At 40.4% G+C, this 16958-nt stretch overlaps 2 protein-coding genes across 2 annotated transcripts; both read right to left on the bottom strand.

Moving 5' to 3' along the window:
* Positions 1-2836: 2836 nt before the first annotated feature.
* Positions 2837-4415, bottom strand: LOC124348739 (WD repeat-containing protein 18-like). Its single transcript, XM_046799011.1, has 5 exons — positions 4239-4415; positions 3900-4181; positions 3662-3829; positions 3380-3587; positions 2837-3276 (listed from the first exon to the last, which is right to left on the bottom strand). Exons 1-5 carry the CDS (start codon positions 4413-4415, stop codon positions 2837-2839), a joined length of 1275 nt encoding a protein of 424 aa, XP_046654967.1.
* Positions 4416-4901: 486 nt separating this feature from the next.
* LOC124348364 (serine/threonine-protein kinase Nek6-like) lies at positions 4902-11012 on the bottom strand. Its single transcript, XM_046798558.1, has 8 exons — positions 10778-11012; positions 10195-10635; positions 10021-10111; positions 9734-9940; positions 9345-9486; positions 9046-9245; positions 7088-7240; positions 4902-6919 (listed from the first exon to the last, which is right to left on the bottom strand). Exons 2-8 carry the CDS (start codon positions 10226-10228, stop codon positions 5263-5265), a joined length of 2484 nt encoding a protein of 827 aa, XP_046654514.1. The 5' UTR covers positions 10229-10635; positions 10778-11012; the 3' UTR covers positions 4902-5262.
* Positions 11013-16958: the final 5946 nt, after the last annotated feature.

The raw sequence follows: 16958 nt of genomic DNA, 5'->3' as shown, positions 1-16958 counted from the left end.
AGATATTGGGGAATGATTTGTTGGTTGTCACGGGGGAGGAGAAACAACAATGGAGTCATTCATCATATCAAGTATACTTGTACTTTTTTTTTTCTTTATTTCTTTTCATTGCACAAAGGGATTTTACCCGTCAAAATAAGCGAAGGATACCTCTCGAGTTTTTCCTCGTTCCTCAAGCCCTTGGTGTCAACCTTGACGAACCGATGGCCACCACAACAACAGGTGGTGTCCATCAAGAGAGGATCCCTCGCAATTTTGCGGGAGAGAGATAAATGAAATAACTTGGTGAATAATTGAATATAATTTCGAACGTTAAACGGCGATGAAACGCTGAGCAGCCAGTAGGACAAGACCTCGACCTCCTCATCAGCGGCGGGTTGTGTGTGTGTGTTTGTGTGTGGGTGAGAATAACTCACGCAAAAACGGGAATTTAAATACAAAAAAATCACAAGGAAAGGAAATGGACACGGACAGCATCCGGTCACGATGACGCATCGGGGAAATACGACCTTGGGTAAGAAAAAAAACCAAAACAAAACAATCTTGATGACACTTGGTCGAAGATATAGAAAAGAAAAGAATTAGTATAATCAAGGATTCGGATGTGGTGTGGATGAATTTCGGACCTTTGTTCGCTCATTGCCCCAAGGTGGTAATTAAAATGTCTTACCGGAAGTAAACCGAACAATTTTGTTTTTTCGACAATATTAAAATCATTAATAAAAACTGACATCGTTAACTTTTTTATTGAAATATTTTTATGTTCTTCACTTAACTTTTCGAGTAAAAATAGAACTAAAAAAAAAGTCGTTTTTGTTTCTTTTTAACGATTTGGAACAATTCCGTCCTTGGCGCAATTTTTTGGCGGATGAATCGAGGCGTGAAGCTGCCAACAGCTCAAGTGTATCCGTTTTTATACATCAGTTGCAAAGTCGTATGACACGCACAGGCTAGTTCCTTCCGAAACCGCTCGACCGGAACGAAACCCGCAAGACAAAAAAAAAATCACGCGGTGAAGATTCCAGCGTGATCGAAAGACCTGGCCAAGGATATTTGGACGTTCTCTTGCCACATAAAACAAAACAAAACAGCAAAAAAACCCACCGAGACAACGTTATCGCTGCAAAATCCAAGTTCCACTCCAATGTCTTAATAATTGAATTATCAACAAAAGGAGAAGATGAACCTTGAAAGTGAATTTCTACTCGATGTCGGAATTCAGCAGACAAGTTTTTCAAAGACATGACAAGACGGCACATCGTGACTATGCAGTTTTTATGGTCAAACGTGAAAGAAAACGCACTTGAAAAATGACGAAAAAAAGAATTTAACTTGATATCTTCTGTTCTTACACGGCCCTGGCTGAACTCACGTGAATGAAAAAGGGACAACTCTACAACTGGAGATTCAAAGCTCCTGATTATTTGGAAGAAGGGGGACCATCACGACAAGCCAAAAAGATTGGCCCTCAAGGCTAATGATTTCATTCAAATGCCACCACTCTCTCTTTCTCCTTCTTCTTCTCCTATTGACACTTTTTGTCGCAAATGTGTTTTTTCTTCTTATTCACACCGGGATAGCCCAGATAATTTACACTCGACGACTATCATGTCCAGCAGGTTTCTTGTGTTAACGTTACTGACACGGTCGTTAACGACCGTCAGTTCCGCACGATTTCACCTCCTGGGGGTCGTCAAGTAACAAAAAAATTTTAAAGAAAAAAAGGGAAATTCGTGTTTGAGAGATGACCCAATTAAAAGAGAACGTGACACAATCTCTCAGGCAACGCGAGCGAATAAATAATTTCCTTGTTGCATCCCGCTCGCTCGGGGAATTATATAACTTCATAAACTTGTATAAAATTAAGGGGAAAAGCCGCAAGAAGTGAACAAGGACGATTGTTTCATCATCATCAAGGAGAAAACATTTTTGTCTCTCTCGACTAAATATCTCGTAATGATATTCTTATTCGCCACTTTGTCTGCGTGACGGGCCTCTTTTGCACAACCCCATCTATGTCTGTAATCTTTCCATTTAAGGATCTTCTGCCTCCTCCGGCCAAAAAGCATTATCGACGCGTCTAAAAATAATCGCACAGAATGGAAAAGGAAAATTTTCTAACTTACCGCCCCGTTACGTCGAGAGTGTGGGAATGGCCGCAATTAGATGGGATGGACACCACCGTCAGCTGTTGGATATCCAACTCAGTGTACTCCGTATTGAGTTGTCCGGTTAGAAAAAAAGAAAAGAATACAGGCCACACATGCAATGATTTCTTCATTCTAAAGGAAGGAGAGGGGGGTGGGTAGAATTTGAAACAAGAAAACCGAAAAAGGAAGAAACTCACACTGTGTGTTTTGACGTGAACGTTCCTTTTGTCCAGTTACATTCACAGCAGCTGTCGGTCCTTGAACGTCAACTAGACATGAAAAAAAAAGAACAGTTAAAACTGGAGGGAAAAAATAACATTTTTACAAATAAATACAAGGAACTCACCAGTTGAAAATGTCAAATCATTCAAACAAGACCTTTCCAACCTGTCTCCTTTTGTTCGGCTAAAAGTGTCAACATCAATTTGACACCCATTTTTATTATTCACGTACGCTAGAAATTTCAATTGTTAAAAGTACCTGGAAAAATCCCCCCCTTGCGACTCTGCAAAAATCTCATCAATGTGGCAACAAATAGAGATCCACACGTTAAAACTCCCTGCGGTTTGACATTTTTCCCACACCAACGCCCCAAATTCTTTTTCTTTTTTTTTTTTTTTCAGTCAAATATTTTTTTTTATTTGTTTCAATTTTGGAAAAATGTGGACAGGAAAAAAAGAAGAGAATTATTTTCGTTTCTTGGTCGTGATCGCCGCATCTTCATTGTAAATCTTGTCGACTGCAAAGGCGTACAGTTGGCGATTGATGAGTTTCAAACGCCCCATCTCGTTTTGCGTGACTTGATCAGACACTTGATGGCCTCCACTGGCGTTGCTGCCCGACAAGGACAGAGCCTCGGCTCCCTGACTCGAGTCGAGTGATTCCATCAAAGGCGGACAAGAAATCAACACCTGGGCGTTTAGTTCATTTTCGGCGCTCAACAGCTGTCCGTCGTGGCGTTTCTTCTCAAATGTGTTGATGATAATCCGCGGATGGAATTTGTCCGTCTCCAAGTGTTTGTATCTGGGAGCGAAAAACGCGTTCGTCAGGGGCCCACGGTGAGCAAGAATACGGACGCACTGGCCGCTGGCTATGTCCCATACCCGAGCGCTACCGTCATCCGAACCTGTTTTTTTTTTTTTTTTGCAAAGAAATGGAAAGATATGTTGTTGAGAAAGGGATTTTTTAAAAAATAATCATTGACCGAGATTGTTTTTTTTTGTCCTCACCGCTTAGTAAATGGCAGCCGCCAGTTGATACGCTCAGGCATGTGACAGCTTTCTCATGGCCGACAAACATTTTCCTTGACGCCGATTCGTCCACCATTTGTTCGACACTGCGGGGAGGATCCAACAAATCTAGTCGGTAAATCTTTCCCTCGTGTGAACCGACGTAGCAACTTTCTTCAGAGTGGTCGACCACAACCGAACGCAAAGGCTTGAAAATGAAGGATGAGGTTTATTATTAGTTAAGAGAAATCTCGTGAAATCGAACCAGTGACATTAATATACCTCATTGAACTGGATGTTGAACAATGTTTTGCCAGTATTGAGATCACGGATTTTGCAGGTTTGGTCAAGCGATACTGAAAATACCAAGGGCTGGATCAGAGATTTTGTCACATGCAGGCCAGTCACTGGCAGGGAATGGTCAGACCAGATTGAGTCTGGTTCACACTCCTGAAATATATAAATGATTAAGAGAAGATGATGGCATTAAGGAAAACAAATTCACACTTGATATGCTAACCTTGGTGTGCAAAACCGTATCCAAACTCCAGAGCAGAACGAGACCTTCAGCTCCTGCACTTATAAACCGTGAAGAATCTGCAGTGAATTTCACATCAGAAACATTTTGGTAGTGACGTCTCAATGAAGCCACCAGTTTTCCAGTTGACACCTGCCAGATCAGCAACTGTTCACTCAAGGCTCCCACGCAAAAGTTATTGCAAGGTGACATCACCAACACTTGAATAATGCCTGGCATGATCATTTTGGTTGTGATCTGATCTTGCCTGTTCAACGCCCAGACCTGAATTCAATAAGCATTGATATATGGAGCATTCACAATCATAAAAATCATGCATACCTGTATAATTGGTTTGTCCTTCAAAGACGAAAGCAAATAATCGCCCCCGACAATGTTGAGTGACTGAGAACCAGAAATTCCACCCTTAAATGTTCTCAATGTCGTACCAGTGAGAGGTTCCCAAATACAAGTATTCCATAACTGACCCGAACATTCGCTTGTAACGACAACTTCCATTTTCGAAATTCAAATTAATAAACTGTAAACTCTGTACATTCAGTACAATCAATCACGAGAAACGAACGACGTATTTTTTTAAACACACGTGGAGAATAAGACGTCTGCTATTCTGGCCACTCCATCTGTACTTCAGCTGCTCCATCATAAAATCCTGAAAAGTTAGCCACCTAGCGATAGAAAATAAAACCACATGTAACATTTTTAAAAATTAATATATACGGCAGAGAGTACGACACGAGAATGACTATTATTAACTGCACATCGTACACATTCACACGAAAATGTCGATTGTTTTTTATTCTGGTAAGTTTAGGTTGAAGAAAGCTTCGGGACACGGGATGCAACCTCGCAAATGAATCGAGAAAATCCGCTTGTTAATTGTCCGATGGTGTGGTATAGCAGCAAACAGAGTTGTTGATTGGCGCGTGTATTGATAAATAACACACTAGTATAATAACGTAAGAATTGAATGACGATTTGGTGTTGGTGTGTTAACATTTTTTATTCGAATCCAATCATCAATCACAATGTTTTGAGTTTCTCATAAATTTCACAGTACATGAATTCTAGGTCACAACATACGCAATGCCAAATTTGATTTCAGTTAGATGAATGTCGCACAGCAGTCAACACGTGAATTGGATTAACGGAAAACGGCTGTTAACATCGGTCTGCATCCAACAAATTTGTTTCACCGGTGTCAGAAGTAATACAACCTTGAATACAACATCGAAGGCCGTGTAACTAAACGATCGTTCAGTTTGAACACATTTTACCATCAATATCCTTTATTTACAAAGCAACAAACAACGCTATATTGATGAGTCATCAGCAATTAGTAACATTACGGTTTATGCGATTCCATTTTGATAACGGTGGTCGAGCTGTTATTCATAGAACACGAACTGGTGCTTATTGTGTATTTGTTTATTTGCTTATTGATTTTGGGCAGAAATGACCGTGCCTCTACTGGTGGATGGACCTCCCAGTCTTCTATGTTTCCTACAGGCTCATTATTAGGCTGACTGGGTTGACGCTGAGGTTTTTGCGGCTTCGGTTCTTGAGGTTGTCGGAATTTCGACGAAATTGGCTGTTTAGTTTGTTTGGATTCGAATTTCTGCACGGCGTACGTGAATACGGATGCAGCTTGAGGCATTCGTCGGTGCTGGACAAAAGTAGGAGGTGCGGCGGGCGAACTACCTTTACGATCCCAGACACGGGCACCGGTTCTGTCTCGAACAGCAGTGCCACTCTCCATTTGTCGGATCAGAGAATCTTTGACTGACTTGAGTAGAACCGATGTCTGCTCGATGGCCGTCTCGACGGTAGTGCTAGAACTGGAGGCTTCCGTTTTGACAACGGACTTGCTGGTGGTGCCATTGGATTCGACGACAGACGAGTGATTTGACTGTTTTTCGGTGCTGACTATTTCCGTTTTGACCGACTCTTTCAAAAGATCCGACACAGCATCAAGCACCTTTTCTGTCGGTTGATTTTTAACGACTGGCGATGTGGGCATCGAACAAGGTGGCGATGGCGACATGCCCTTTAGAGATGTAGGCGAAGCGTCCGGCTGCGATGAAGACGAAGCGTCCAGCTGAGATGGCGAGTTGGAGATCAAAAGGGATATTGTTCTCCGGGGGCTATCCGAATTGAGCTGAAATGGGCTGTTGGGATGCGAGTTCCAGCGCTCAACGAATTGTCTCAAATTTACTTTAGCAACTTGCAAGATATCCGGAAAATCAGCTAATTGCGTTGACGACGAAATCGACGCGTTGTCTAGATTTAGCGGTTGAGGTATGGGTTTACTATGTGGTACTGGAACTGATGAATTAGTCGACTTAACATCCGAGACGGCCGGTTGAGTCATTCGATCTTTTACTTCTGCGGCCGTTGTCGATGAAGTCGACAGATTTTCGTTATTGTGCAGGAAGGGTATATCTTCACTTTTCTGAGTAGCGGATAATGGAGTAGATGAATAATCCTGTTTGACACCAAGGGCTTCCGGCAATGTTATCGACTTATTCACTTTTGGGGCCGGCATTGGCTGATCGTCCTGAACGTCTTTATTTGGTATCGAAGGCATAATTTGATTATCTAATGAACAGATAGATGATTGATTGGCCAGTTCGTCATTAGGAACGTCTCGTTTCGTTTTCGAATTCATCCTTTCTTCTATCGTCGGTTTTTCCTGCTGATCTGATGATGAAGTTGTAATTTGATTATTTAGTGTAGGGGGAAGTTTGTCCGGCTCAATGTCGGAGACGGATGTCGGCATTGTTCTTGAATTCATGACTACTACTGCTTCCGGCACCAACGATATGTTGGAGACAATAGGAACTGGTTCGGTAGGCGGAGACGATGGAGGAGTCGGTGACGTGGAAGTATTAGTTGTAGACGAAGGCTGTTCTTCCTGCTGGGCAGTTGGAGTAACTGTCGGAAGAGGAGGCCGCGGTCTGAGCCAAGGGTGTCTTAAAGACTCGGTGGAAGTCATGCGCTTCCTTTTATCCCAAAAAATATTTGAAAATAAATTAGAATCAACCGTTATGTTTGTAAAAGTAAAATATAATTATAGGAGTCAATTAAAACTCTGATGATAGAACATTAAGACCACAGGAGCAAAAGTAGAGTCTCAATTAAAGTTAAAAGGCGAATATAGTTTAACTTACGAAATTTGTTTGACTAAAAGTTTTGAAATAAAATCTTTGGCTTCAGCCGAGACGTCGTTGAAAGCCTCGTCGTCAAAATCGTACTTGGCGATGGTGACGTTGGCCATTGTCTCGACATCCGTTTCCCCCATGAACGGCGATAGGCCAGAAAGTCTGCAATTTAAAGTAGAAAACAGTCAAGTTCTAATATAGTGGAGAAATGAACAAACAGTCGCCAAATGTCGTAAAAAATTCACTGAAACCAAATAAACAAAAAAGAAATGCATTCATTCATCAACGAAGAGCACGTCGAAGCAGGCTCAGGAATATCATTCGCGGTAGCGATGTCGAAACGGACGCCAATCGGCGTGTCTCACAGCAGAACGAAATGTGCTGAAGTAGGTCATTTTGGTCTGTTGAAACCGAGAACAAAACCCCCTTTGGCTCGCCTCCAGCTCGAATAAACAGCAATAACAGGGGAGCTTAGACTGCTCTTTAAATTGGCCCATCGTGAATAATAATTTCGCCCTCAACAACCAAAAGAAGTGGCGTTGATATGCATCAGTCTCGATATACTGTAAATCGGACCAAGGTCGCCTGTCAGCTTTCTGTCTTTGTCGACGACAAAGATGGGGAGAGTCGAAAAAGAAAACAACAACAGTAAGGGTTTTTAATGAGGAAGTGGTTAGGCGACCAGGAATCGGTATGCGCTGCATGACGTCGATCCGCAAAGGACGAGCTATCTTTGGCATACCCAGCAGGAGACTAAACGGTAGAGAGCCAGAACACACGCCAAGCCTCCGCTAGCTCGCATTTAGACGCTCAACAGAATTTAAAAGAAAAAAAAAGAAAGGAGAGAAACAAAAAGAATGCAATAATAATTCGACAAGCCATTTTCTCGAAAGGAGACCAATATATATGACGACAATGGATCGCTAGTCAATATTGCAGGGCGTGTCTACAGGCGACGGAGTTTTCATTTTTCACAACAAAAGGCGAATATAAACAGCTATTCCACAAGACGTGAGATAGAGCGCCCTGGAGTCGAGCGCAACAGTCGGAAATAATTAGTCACTGAATTCTTTGGCAGCCGTCGTGCTCCGTCTCGCGAAAAAAGTTGGCAACCCAAAGTTGAAACGTTTTCGTCTGCGTCTGTGCAACTTTCAGCTTCCTGTTGACACCAGTTCGCTTCAAAAGTAAATGCGAAGAAACGACCACATTTTCCTTAACACTCTTGAATGAATGAGAACGCTATCGCACAGCACTTTTTTAGCTCTTCATTTTTCAGCTTGTCTTTTTCCCCCTTTTTTTCTGGCATTTTCTAAACAAGACATTAATAATTCGGGAAAAAAACCCATTAAGGTTATTAAAAGCTTCTGTATTTCATTTAGACTACGGGTTTAGCTACCGAAAGAAGGCGTGTGGGAATGTCGAGATAAAAACATGTCGGCCGATTTTCTCTCTTTCTTTTCGACATATGAAGTCCTACATTTTGGCTAAATTTGAAGTCTACAGAGTTTGCCGAAAACATGACCGCGCCCTAAGGAGGCTTTCGTTGGCTCCGGCAATCATCAGACCGGCTGTTCGTGATTGAAAGAAGCTTTTGGTTTTATTTCCCCTTTTTATTTAGCACGTTTTTTTTCTTCGTGGAAAAAGTTCTTTTCCTAGACACTGTCATGGTTTTCTCGCTCGCATAAAAATAAAAAAATAAAAGGTGAATGGGAAAGTGTGAACGCTTCCAAATTGAAACGCCAACCTTAGTTTTCCTAGTCCAAGAAAAACAGAAGACAAACGAGAGAGAATGCATTTCTCGACAATTGAATTCGCCCGAAATGCTCTTTGCCAAGTTTCGGATGGTTTCTTTGACTGATTTTTGCATGCTGAACGTATATAATGGCATTGCAATTTTGCTGCGTGAGTCTTAGAATCAACAGCTGAATGCGAATTTAAAAGTGCGAAACGGAAGTTTTGTGACTCACAGGACATATCCGATGATGCCAACGGACCACATGTCTGTGCCGTAGCCGATTAGGTCGAAATTGACTACTTCGGGTGCCACAAACTCGGGTGTGCCGAAAAGGACTTGCAGTTTTTTGGACGGATCGTAGCGACGCGCCAGTCCAAAGTCGATTAATTTGATCCGGTTGCCGGCCCTCGTCAGGCATAGGATATTCTCCGGCTGGAAATTAACATTCAGTTTATAATAACAGCCAGAACTTGTATAGGAAAAAAAACACGCAATGAAATCAGACAATAAGTGAAGAAAATCAAAGCTAACTTTCATGTCGAGATGTAGGACGTGCTGGAGGTGGATGAATTGGATGCCCTCACAGATTTGCCGCATGAAGATGGCACAGGCTCTCTCCGTCAGCACAAAGTCGTCGTCGATCACCCGTTCAAAGAGTTCGCCCCCTTCGATGCTTAGCCGGGCGCCCAGAAAAAGGGGAAAAATGCAAACGAAAACAAATATCAGGCAAGCGTCGTTCTCGGCGGATACCGCTGGCTCAGCTGTTAGCACTCAATCCTTGTCCGTCCGTTTCTCTCCCCCTCCCCAAAACAAAAAAATCAAGAAAAAACAAAAAAAGAACTGCTCCAGTAGTAATGCATGCGAAATTACCTCTGGTCCCCAGTTTTATTATTGAAAAGGGAAGAACGGGGACGACTTACAGTTCAAGCAAAAGACAAATCTCTTTCTTGCCGTCGTCAAAGGCGTCGTAAAGTTGTATGAGTCGGGGATTACGCAACGATTTCATGATCTCGACCTCGCGTTCCACGTTGATCCGGTCGGCCTTTTTGGCCGCTTGGACGAATTTGGCCGCAAGGCGGAGACCAGTTTTCTTCTCTCGACACTTGAACACAGTTCCGAATTTACCTCTGTGCAGACCAGCAACAAAAGCCAACAGTTAGATAACAACAAACAAAGATGAAGGTAATAAAAGAGAAAATTTCTATACCGGCCGATTTCTTCTTCCATTTCAAAGAAATCCCGAACATTAAGACCCCTTCGTATTTGGACATCTCGCGATTCAAAGGGTGGCTCGATCTCTATTTTTATTTTGAAAGAGGAAGTGAACCACACACATATCTTTAACACGAAACCTATTTGATAACTGATATGGATCACTTACCTCCCACCGGTTCACTTTCGTCTACCACAATCATTTTGTTGTTGGGAAATTTAGTTTTCCTATCGCTCGCCGAATAGATGAACTGTCACCACGCAAAAACGTAAAGCAACAAATCAGTCGAGTTGTTCTGTAAACACATTCAAGGTATGTTGCTGGGCGGCGAAAAAAAACCCAGGTTCCAACGCTCGTCGTATCTGCTGCTTAACGAACTAAGTCGTACGGTCTGCTGGTGTGTGTGTTGGCGTGATGTTTATCCCGGCTATTCCAAAACCAAGAGTATACATAAGGTGCGTGTTGACGCCAACTCGATCGCGGATGTAAATTCTTTTTTTTTTTCCTCGCTTTCGGCTGCGCTATAATCACATGGTAGTTAAGCACGAGAGCACTGATTTTTTCCCATCCAGTAGTCACGCGATGTATAACTGAATCCTAGGTGGGACACTTTCCGGATGTATAAATTGAATCGGTATCAAGACAACGATCGGGGAAAGGAATGAAACCAAACCGAACCGGGGAATAAGGAAGAAAAAAAAAATAAACAAAACAATTCTAGGTTGAATTCAACAAGTCCATTCGATCTCACCAAACACTGGAAGTGCAGACTGAACAACTAAAGAGCTGGGCTGAGTGTGAAGAGTGGAGTAAAAACGGTGGCGGTGGCGGCGACGAGGACGACACGCGCACGCACCCACACACACACTGGATCACGGTGTGCTAAAAACAGCACGGCACACGGTTACGTTTCCCGTCTCATCGCGTGCGCGCTATAGCTGTCTCTCTCCTTTTCCCTTTCTTTCCTTCTCCCTCTCTCTCTCGCTCTCCCACGACTGCAGTTGCATACCGTGCACTCTTCTCGCATTATCTCGTCCGATCAACCGGCTATTTCCATTATTCTAGCCCATCGTGCTGCGTATCAGCTGTACCAGCTATCGATTGAATGATAATTCTCCATTCAGCCTTTGCACAGCCCTTGCTTTCTTTTCTTTTTTTTTTCCTGTTCGTTAGATTAAGATATCGGCCACTCTCACATTCCAGTTGGAACAGTCCGTAAACTGGACGATCATTCGCCTAAAAAGAAACAAATAAATACTAGATCGCCTCTCTTTCCTTTCATATATACCCCGTGAGCACATAGAAAGCCCCTCGAAAATAGACACGAAGATTTCTTTCTCCTCTTCTTCTCCTTTTTTATCTTATTCCCTTTTACTCTCCGTTTCTGTAGTAGACCATGGCGACTGATGATACGCGCGCCCGAGAGAGAGAGATGGACGAGAGGCCAGCAGCTTCCGGCTATTTTTGGTCGTTTTGATTTACAGTAAGGAAAAGAAACTGGCGGGTTCTCGTCTCGACCGAATGCTCTCTACTCTCCGTGCGATCGGACAACACGTTCAGAGTTCATTCACTTCCTTCCTCTCGCCAGCACAATGTTCGTTTTTCGATGAGCTTATCCGTCTGCTATATACTCCGCCGTTGATTTTTGTTTCTCTCTCCTGCTTGACTAGTACTACACATCTTTTTGGATTTCTGCGGAAGACGGCACAGTCTACTATTTGCCCCAATTCTTGGTGCGAGTTGAATTCAAAGACATCTGAGCTTTGTTTCGGTTCTTTTCTTTTAGGCTACGTCGCCCAGCCCTCTAGGAGCTCTTTTCAAAGCGTTTGGCTCCTTTCCCAGCTCCGATAGATGCAGCAAGTAGCTAGAGAATGCCAAGATAGACACCACAGTTGTCTTAGATTAAACGGACTTGGGGATTCTTTGGCCAGTAGCCATTCTTTTGTCAGAAAATCTTGGAAGAAAACACACGGGGGATAAAATACGTTGTTTCTCAAACTCCATATTAGATCCTGAAAATCCTTTGATGTGAATCGATCTAGAATGTATGTCGTCAAACTCAAACATCTGTCGAAATCAAGATTCCAAATGGAGAATTGAGTACATACCAAATAATTTCTGAATATAAAACAACACTCGTATTTTGAAAAATGAAAAAGCCTCAAGGGTATAAGACGCGTATAAGATCTCCTATAGGATGAAAATCTGTATGATTTCGTGATAAACAACTAGCATGATATTGGTGGTTCCGTATCCAGCAGTGGCCGCAACAATTTCGTTTATGAAGAATACCAAGTTTAAACCTTATTAATAACGGACGAGTCTGTTGTTTCGCAAACCTATTGCGCAAACCTAGTTGCAGAGTGTTTGAACTGGCTGTGTAAGATGAAATTGAATTGAATTAATAGCCTAGTTCATTTCAGATTGATAACACGGTAAGTCATAATTTTTGTGCCTGACGTGCCTGACGTTGGACTTGTTTGCCGTATTAAAAAATTAAAAGATGTTCATCTTAATTTAAAAAAAGATATGACATCAAGCTTGATTGCATCATATGAAAGAGTATTAAAAGTAAGTTAAAATAAAATTATACGATGATAGCAATCATAAATTTGCAGTGTTGTCAAAATCTTTGACGATTTGGGTCATTCCGCTGAAATCGAATTAATTTTGGCGCTCGACCTCACCGATTTTTTTTATTTTTTTACAGTGTGTTCATTGTGATCGTATACAATTTTCTGTAAAGGGAAAAATTTTTCCCGTTTACAGAGTGGGAGATAAAAAATCCTAAAGTTTTGGTTTTTTCAATTTAAAAAATTGATTTTTTTCGTTAAAATTCAATTTGTTCCGAAACCGTTTTTGCTATAGATTTAAAAAACAGATGAAAGATAGAGAATTTTTTTCTCTTTTTAATCATTTATTTGGAATTCAAATTAAATTAAAAGAAAGTAAGGATATTGAGGTTTAAACATTTTTTTAAAAAAAGGTCTTAGCGAAGATATGTTAACTTCGATTTGAAAATTTTTTTTACTCATCAATAGCTCTAATGTGTGCGCATCTCGTGTAAAATTTTCAAGTTTTACCCACGCTTTGTTAATTAGTTATGCATGTTTAAATATTTTTCAATTCTCCGTTTCAATTGCACAGACCCCTTCACTGTCATGGCAGGGTGTCCCTAGAGATGCCACCGTGCCCGTTGAGTGGCGCTAGTGTTCTCTGTGCAAAAGATATGGCAAATAAATAAATATTTAAATATGCATAACTAATTAACAAAGCATGGGTAAAACTTGAAAATTTTACACGAGATGCGCACACATTAGAGCTATTGATGAGTAAAAAAAATTTTCAAATCGAAGTTAACATATCTTCGCTAAGACCATTTTTTTAAAAAATTTTAAACCCCAATATCCTTACTTTCTTTTAATTTAATTTGAATTCCAAATGGATAATTAAAAAGACAAAACAATTCTCTATCTTTCCTCTGTTTTTTAAATCTGTAGCACAAACGGCATTGGAACAAATTGAATTTTAACGAAAAAAATCAATTTTTTAAATTTAAAAAACCAAAACTTTGGGATTTTTTATCTCCCATTCGGTAAACAGGAAAAATTTTTCCCTTTACAGAAAATTTTATACAAACACAGTGAACACACTGTAAAAAAATTAAAAAAATCGGTGATGTCGAGCGCCAAAATTAATTCGATTTCAGCGGAATGAAAATAAATCAAAAATGATTTCGATTAAAATCGTTTTCAAATTTTGCGTTTTGGATTTGATTTTTGCGGATTTTTGTGCTAATAAATCACTTTTTAAAATTAACAAGTCAAATTTTGCTTTTGGAGGATTTACTGTTATTTAACATTTATAAAAATTTGGAATTAACCTTATTTTGTTTTCAAATATAAATCAAATATAATTTAAGAGCAGGCAATCTTTTTAATATGATTTTGATTTTGATTTAAAAAATGATTAAAATAAATAAATATTAATTTAAATAATTTTTTGATAATTTTGATTTATGAATTAAATTGGGATTTAAATTGGGATTTAAATCATTTTTTAAAATGATTTAATTTGATTTAATATTTAGATTTTAGCGATTTTGCGAAATTATTTTATTTCGATTTAAATCACTGCTTCATTTGGTTTTGACAACACTGTAAATTTAATGGAGCGCAGTAGAACATCCTGCGTTGCGCATTCTCCACAAATACGAAAATCTCATTTGTGTCCAATCTGGTGTACTGTCACTACTGTGTCATGGTAAAAGACCCATAAGGAAATTTCCCATAAGGCTAGATCCTCGGTTTTTCAGGTTTTTTTCAAAGTCCTTTGCCACGATAAATGGTGCTGCCACCACGCGTAGCGTTACTGAATCGTGTTGCTTCCAAAAAGGCCTTATGATTAGCAATTTTTTTGAATCTGCAACCAATTGGAAGCCAAGTTGGATTGGAAGCCAGGTTGGAAGAGCGTCGAGCACCCATATCAGATGACGTAGGTTCAAATCAACAGTCAAAATTCATTTTTTATTTTATTTTATTTTCTATATTTTTAAAGCGAAATTGATAGAATTTTCCTACATTCTGTAAAAAATGCGAGTTTTTTCACATTTTTTTTTACAAAATTTGAATTTGTTTTCTTTCGCAAGGACTTAGAAAAAAAAACGTGTTCAGTCATACAGTACCTACCGGCGAAATTGGTACAGTGTTCGCCCGCTTTTAGCATGGCGTCTTATGGCGCTTCGCGATTTCAGTATTTTTTTTAAAATTAGCAACCTAGTTGCAGTGAGTTTAAGAAGGGCGCGCACAGCAACAGCACACACGGCGGCCAACGGGAAAATAGAAGAAAGATCGCTACTGCATCCATTTGAAATCCTCCTGCCTCAATGGGCCAGGACAATGCCTGACACAAGCTGGGTCATAAGACACTGCCATTTAAAGAAAAGACGATTTTCTTCTTTCGCAGATTCAACTGCCATGCACCAGAAGAAAATTCCGATCTTGAACAGCGTGGCTAGCATGAGGCAGATGTTAAACGCCATCCCAATGCTGATGAGATCTTTGGAGAAAGCCAGCATGATGAACATAAGAGCGCTCCAATCGTACACAAAATGCCCACCGTCCAGCAGGTTCACGTTGACATTCACCCCCACTGTTGAAAAAAAAAAATTAAATTATTAATACCTACGAGAAGGTAAGAATAAATAAATAATTAAATATTTATCCTTTCTTGTCGGTTCCCACTTCATTGAAACGAAGAATTTGTTCGGTTCAAAGTTCTTTGCCGAGGCGGAATACGGCGGCAATGGCGTGAACATACAACACGCGAACCAGAACTGCGAAAACTCGAGCGCATCGAAGGAGTGGACGAGATGGACGGACGAGATGGTGAACCAGGTGGCGGACGAAATGGCGGACGAGGTGGCGAATGAGATGGCGGACGAGATGGCGGACGATATGGCGGACGAGGTTGCGGATGAGCAACTGAGCTTGGCGGAATTGCAGGGCGAGGCAAAAACAGGCGGCTGCTGCAACATGGCAAAAAAGTGATATAAAATAAAAGATACATTCGGAAACAAGATACATAAGATAAAGATACATACATTAAAGTGCAGACACGGCCCGATGGCGGCGGCTGGGGGGTCGGCGGCGGCGGCGGGGTGGCGGCGGCTTCATTGGCTTTTCGCGGGGCCGGCGTTGGCGGAAAAGCGAAAAGCGGAAAATGGTAATTTCCGAGGTCCAATAAATAGTAATTACTCATCATCTAAGTTTTCTTCTTCAGTTAGTCTTTTGCGTTTTGCTAATGTTAACCAGTGGTTAGTTCTAGTTGCAAAATGCAATTCACTTTTTCTAAAAAAAGAAACAACACATGTACAATTATGACAAAGATGTTGTAACAAAATTAAATTTTTTCAATACCTTTTAAAAGATTAAAAATGTTTTTACACACATCTTTGAATGCCTACCTTTGAGGCCTTATAAGGTTACATTTTTCGGCAATCCTTCTGGCTTCAGAAGACCGTTAAAACTTTTGAACACCAGTACATTAATCGTTTCCCCTTTTTGCCATTATTCCACCCTTCTAAACAACAAAATTAAAACAAAATCGTTATCTGAAATCCAATATTGCAATTTGCAATTATCATATTATCCTCCAGTGACACCATTGCAGCTTTTGCTGTTTGTGGAAACACGAGCGCTATTAACGATTGATTGTTCAGCTCCGTCATCCAGGAAATTTCTTGTTGCGTTCTTGTAAAAAATTACAATTCTTGAAATTAAAAAAAAAACACGAAAGGACGTAAGGATTCAGTTCAACTTGCAGTTCTTTAACGCATGATGTTGAGGCAGTTTTAGAAATAATTTTTTTTTTCATGAAAGGGGACAAGTGTAAATTTCTTGCCCACCGATTTTGAACTTAAAAGAAAAATATAAAGTATAGTGTAATGAACGAACTTGAATTAAAATTGTAATCTTTATTTACCTTTTATGATGGATGATTCGTCCTCGATGTCATAAAGAAGGAGATAATGCACTGATCGTCTTCTAATTCGTGCTCGCAATCGATATCTTCTAACTTCAAATATAAAGTTTCGGAACAATATTTTTTTATGAGTAAAATAGTAGCAACTTTGGGTGTCTGTTCAACTCACCTGTAGCACGACCATCAATTTCCACTGATGATTCCGTCGACTGCTTCTTTCTCTTTTTACCTGATGAAATGCATCGAATAAATTCCATATGGTCTTTAGCAAAAAAAAAAAAAAAAAATAAGCCGGATTAGAATATTTTATTGATTGGCCACATTTACTTGGTATGCAAAGAAAACCAATTTAAATTTATTTAAATGATGTGTACCATTCCAAGTTTCTCGTAGACTTAACATTGAACCAATATGACTATAACCTGTAGCATGATCATCAAATTTTAGAT

The sequence above is a fragment of the Daphnia pulicaria genome, chromosome 7 (genome assembly GCF_021234035.1).
Source record: "Daphnia pulicaria isolate SC F1-1A chromosome 7, SC_F0-13Bv2, whole genome shotgun sequence".
Lineage (NCBI taxonomy): Eukaryota > Metazoa > Arthropoda > Branchiopoda > Diplostraca > Daphniidae > Daphnia > Daphnia pulicaria.
Note: the sequence above shows the minus strand (reverse complement) of the source record. Positions and strands in the feature narration are given on the sequence as shown.

Bases quoted from the DNA above. Each gene is read 5' to 3' on its own strand.
- LOC124348739 (XM_046799011.1), bottom strand. From the start codon at position 4,415: ATGGAAGTTGTCGTTACAAGCGAATGTTCGGGTCAGTTATGGAATACT. The intron at 4,182-4,238 runs GTATGCATGATT...TATTGAATTCAG, and splicing joins AGGACAAACCAATTATACAG to GTCTGGGCGTTGAACAGGCA. The intron at 3,830-3,899 runs GTTAGCATATCA...TATATATTTCAG, and splicing joins ATACGGTTTTGCACACCAAG to GAGTGTGAACCAGACTCAAT.
- LOC124348364 (XM_046798558.1), bottom strand. From the start codon at position 10,228: ATGATTGTGGTAGACGAAAGTGAACCGGTGGGAG. The intron at 9,487-9,733 runs GTAAGTCGTCCC...CGCCCGGCTAAG, and splicing joins ATTTGTCTTTTGCTTGAACT to CATCGAAGGGGGCGAACTCT. The intron at 7,241-9,045 runs GTGAGTCACAAA...TTTAAATTGCAG, and splicing joins GGCATCATCGGATATGTCCT to ACTTTCTGGCCTATCGCCGT.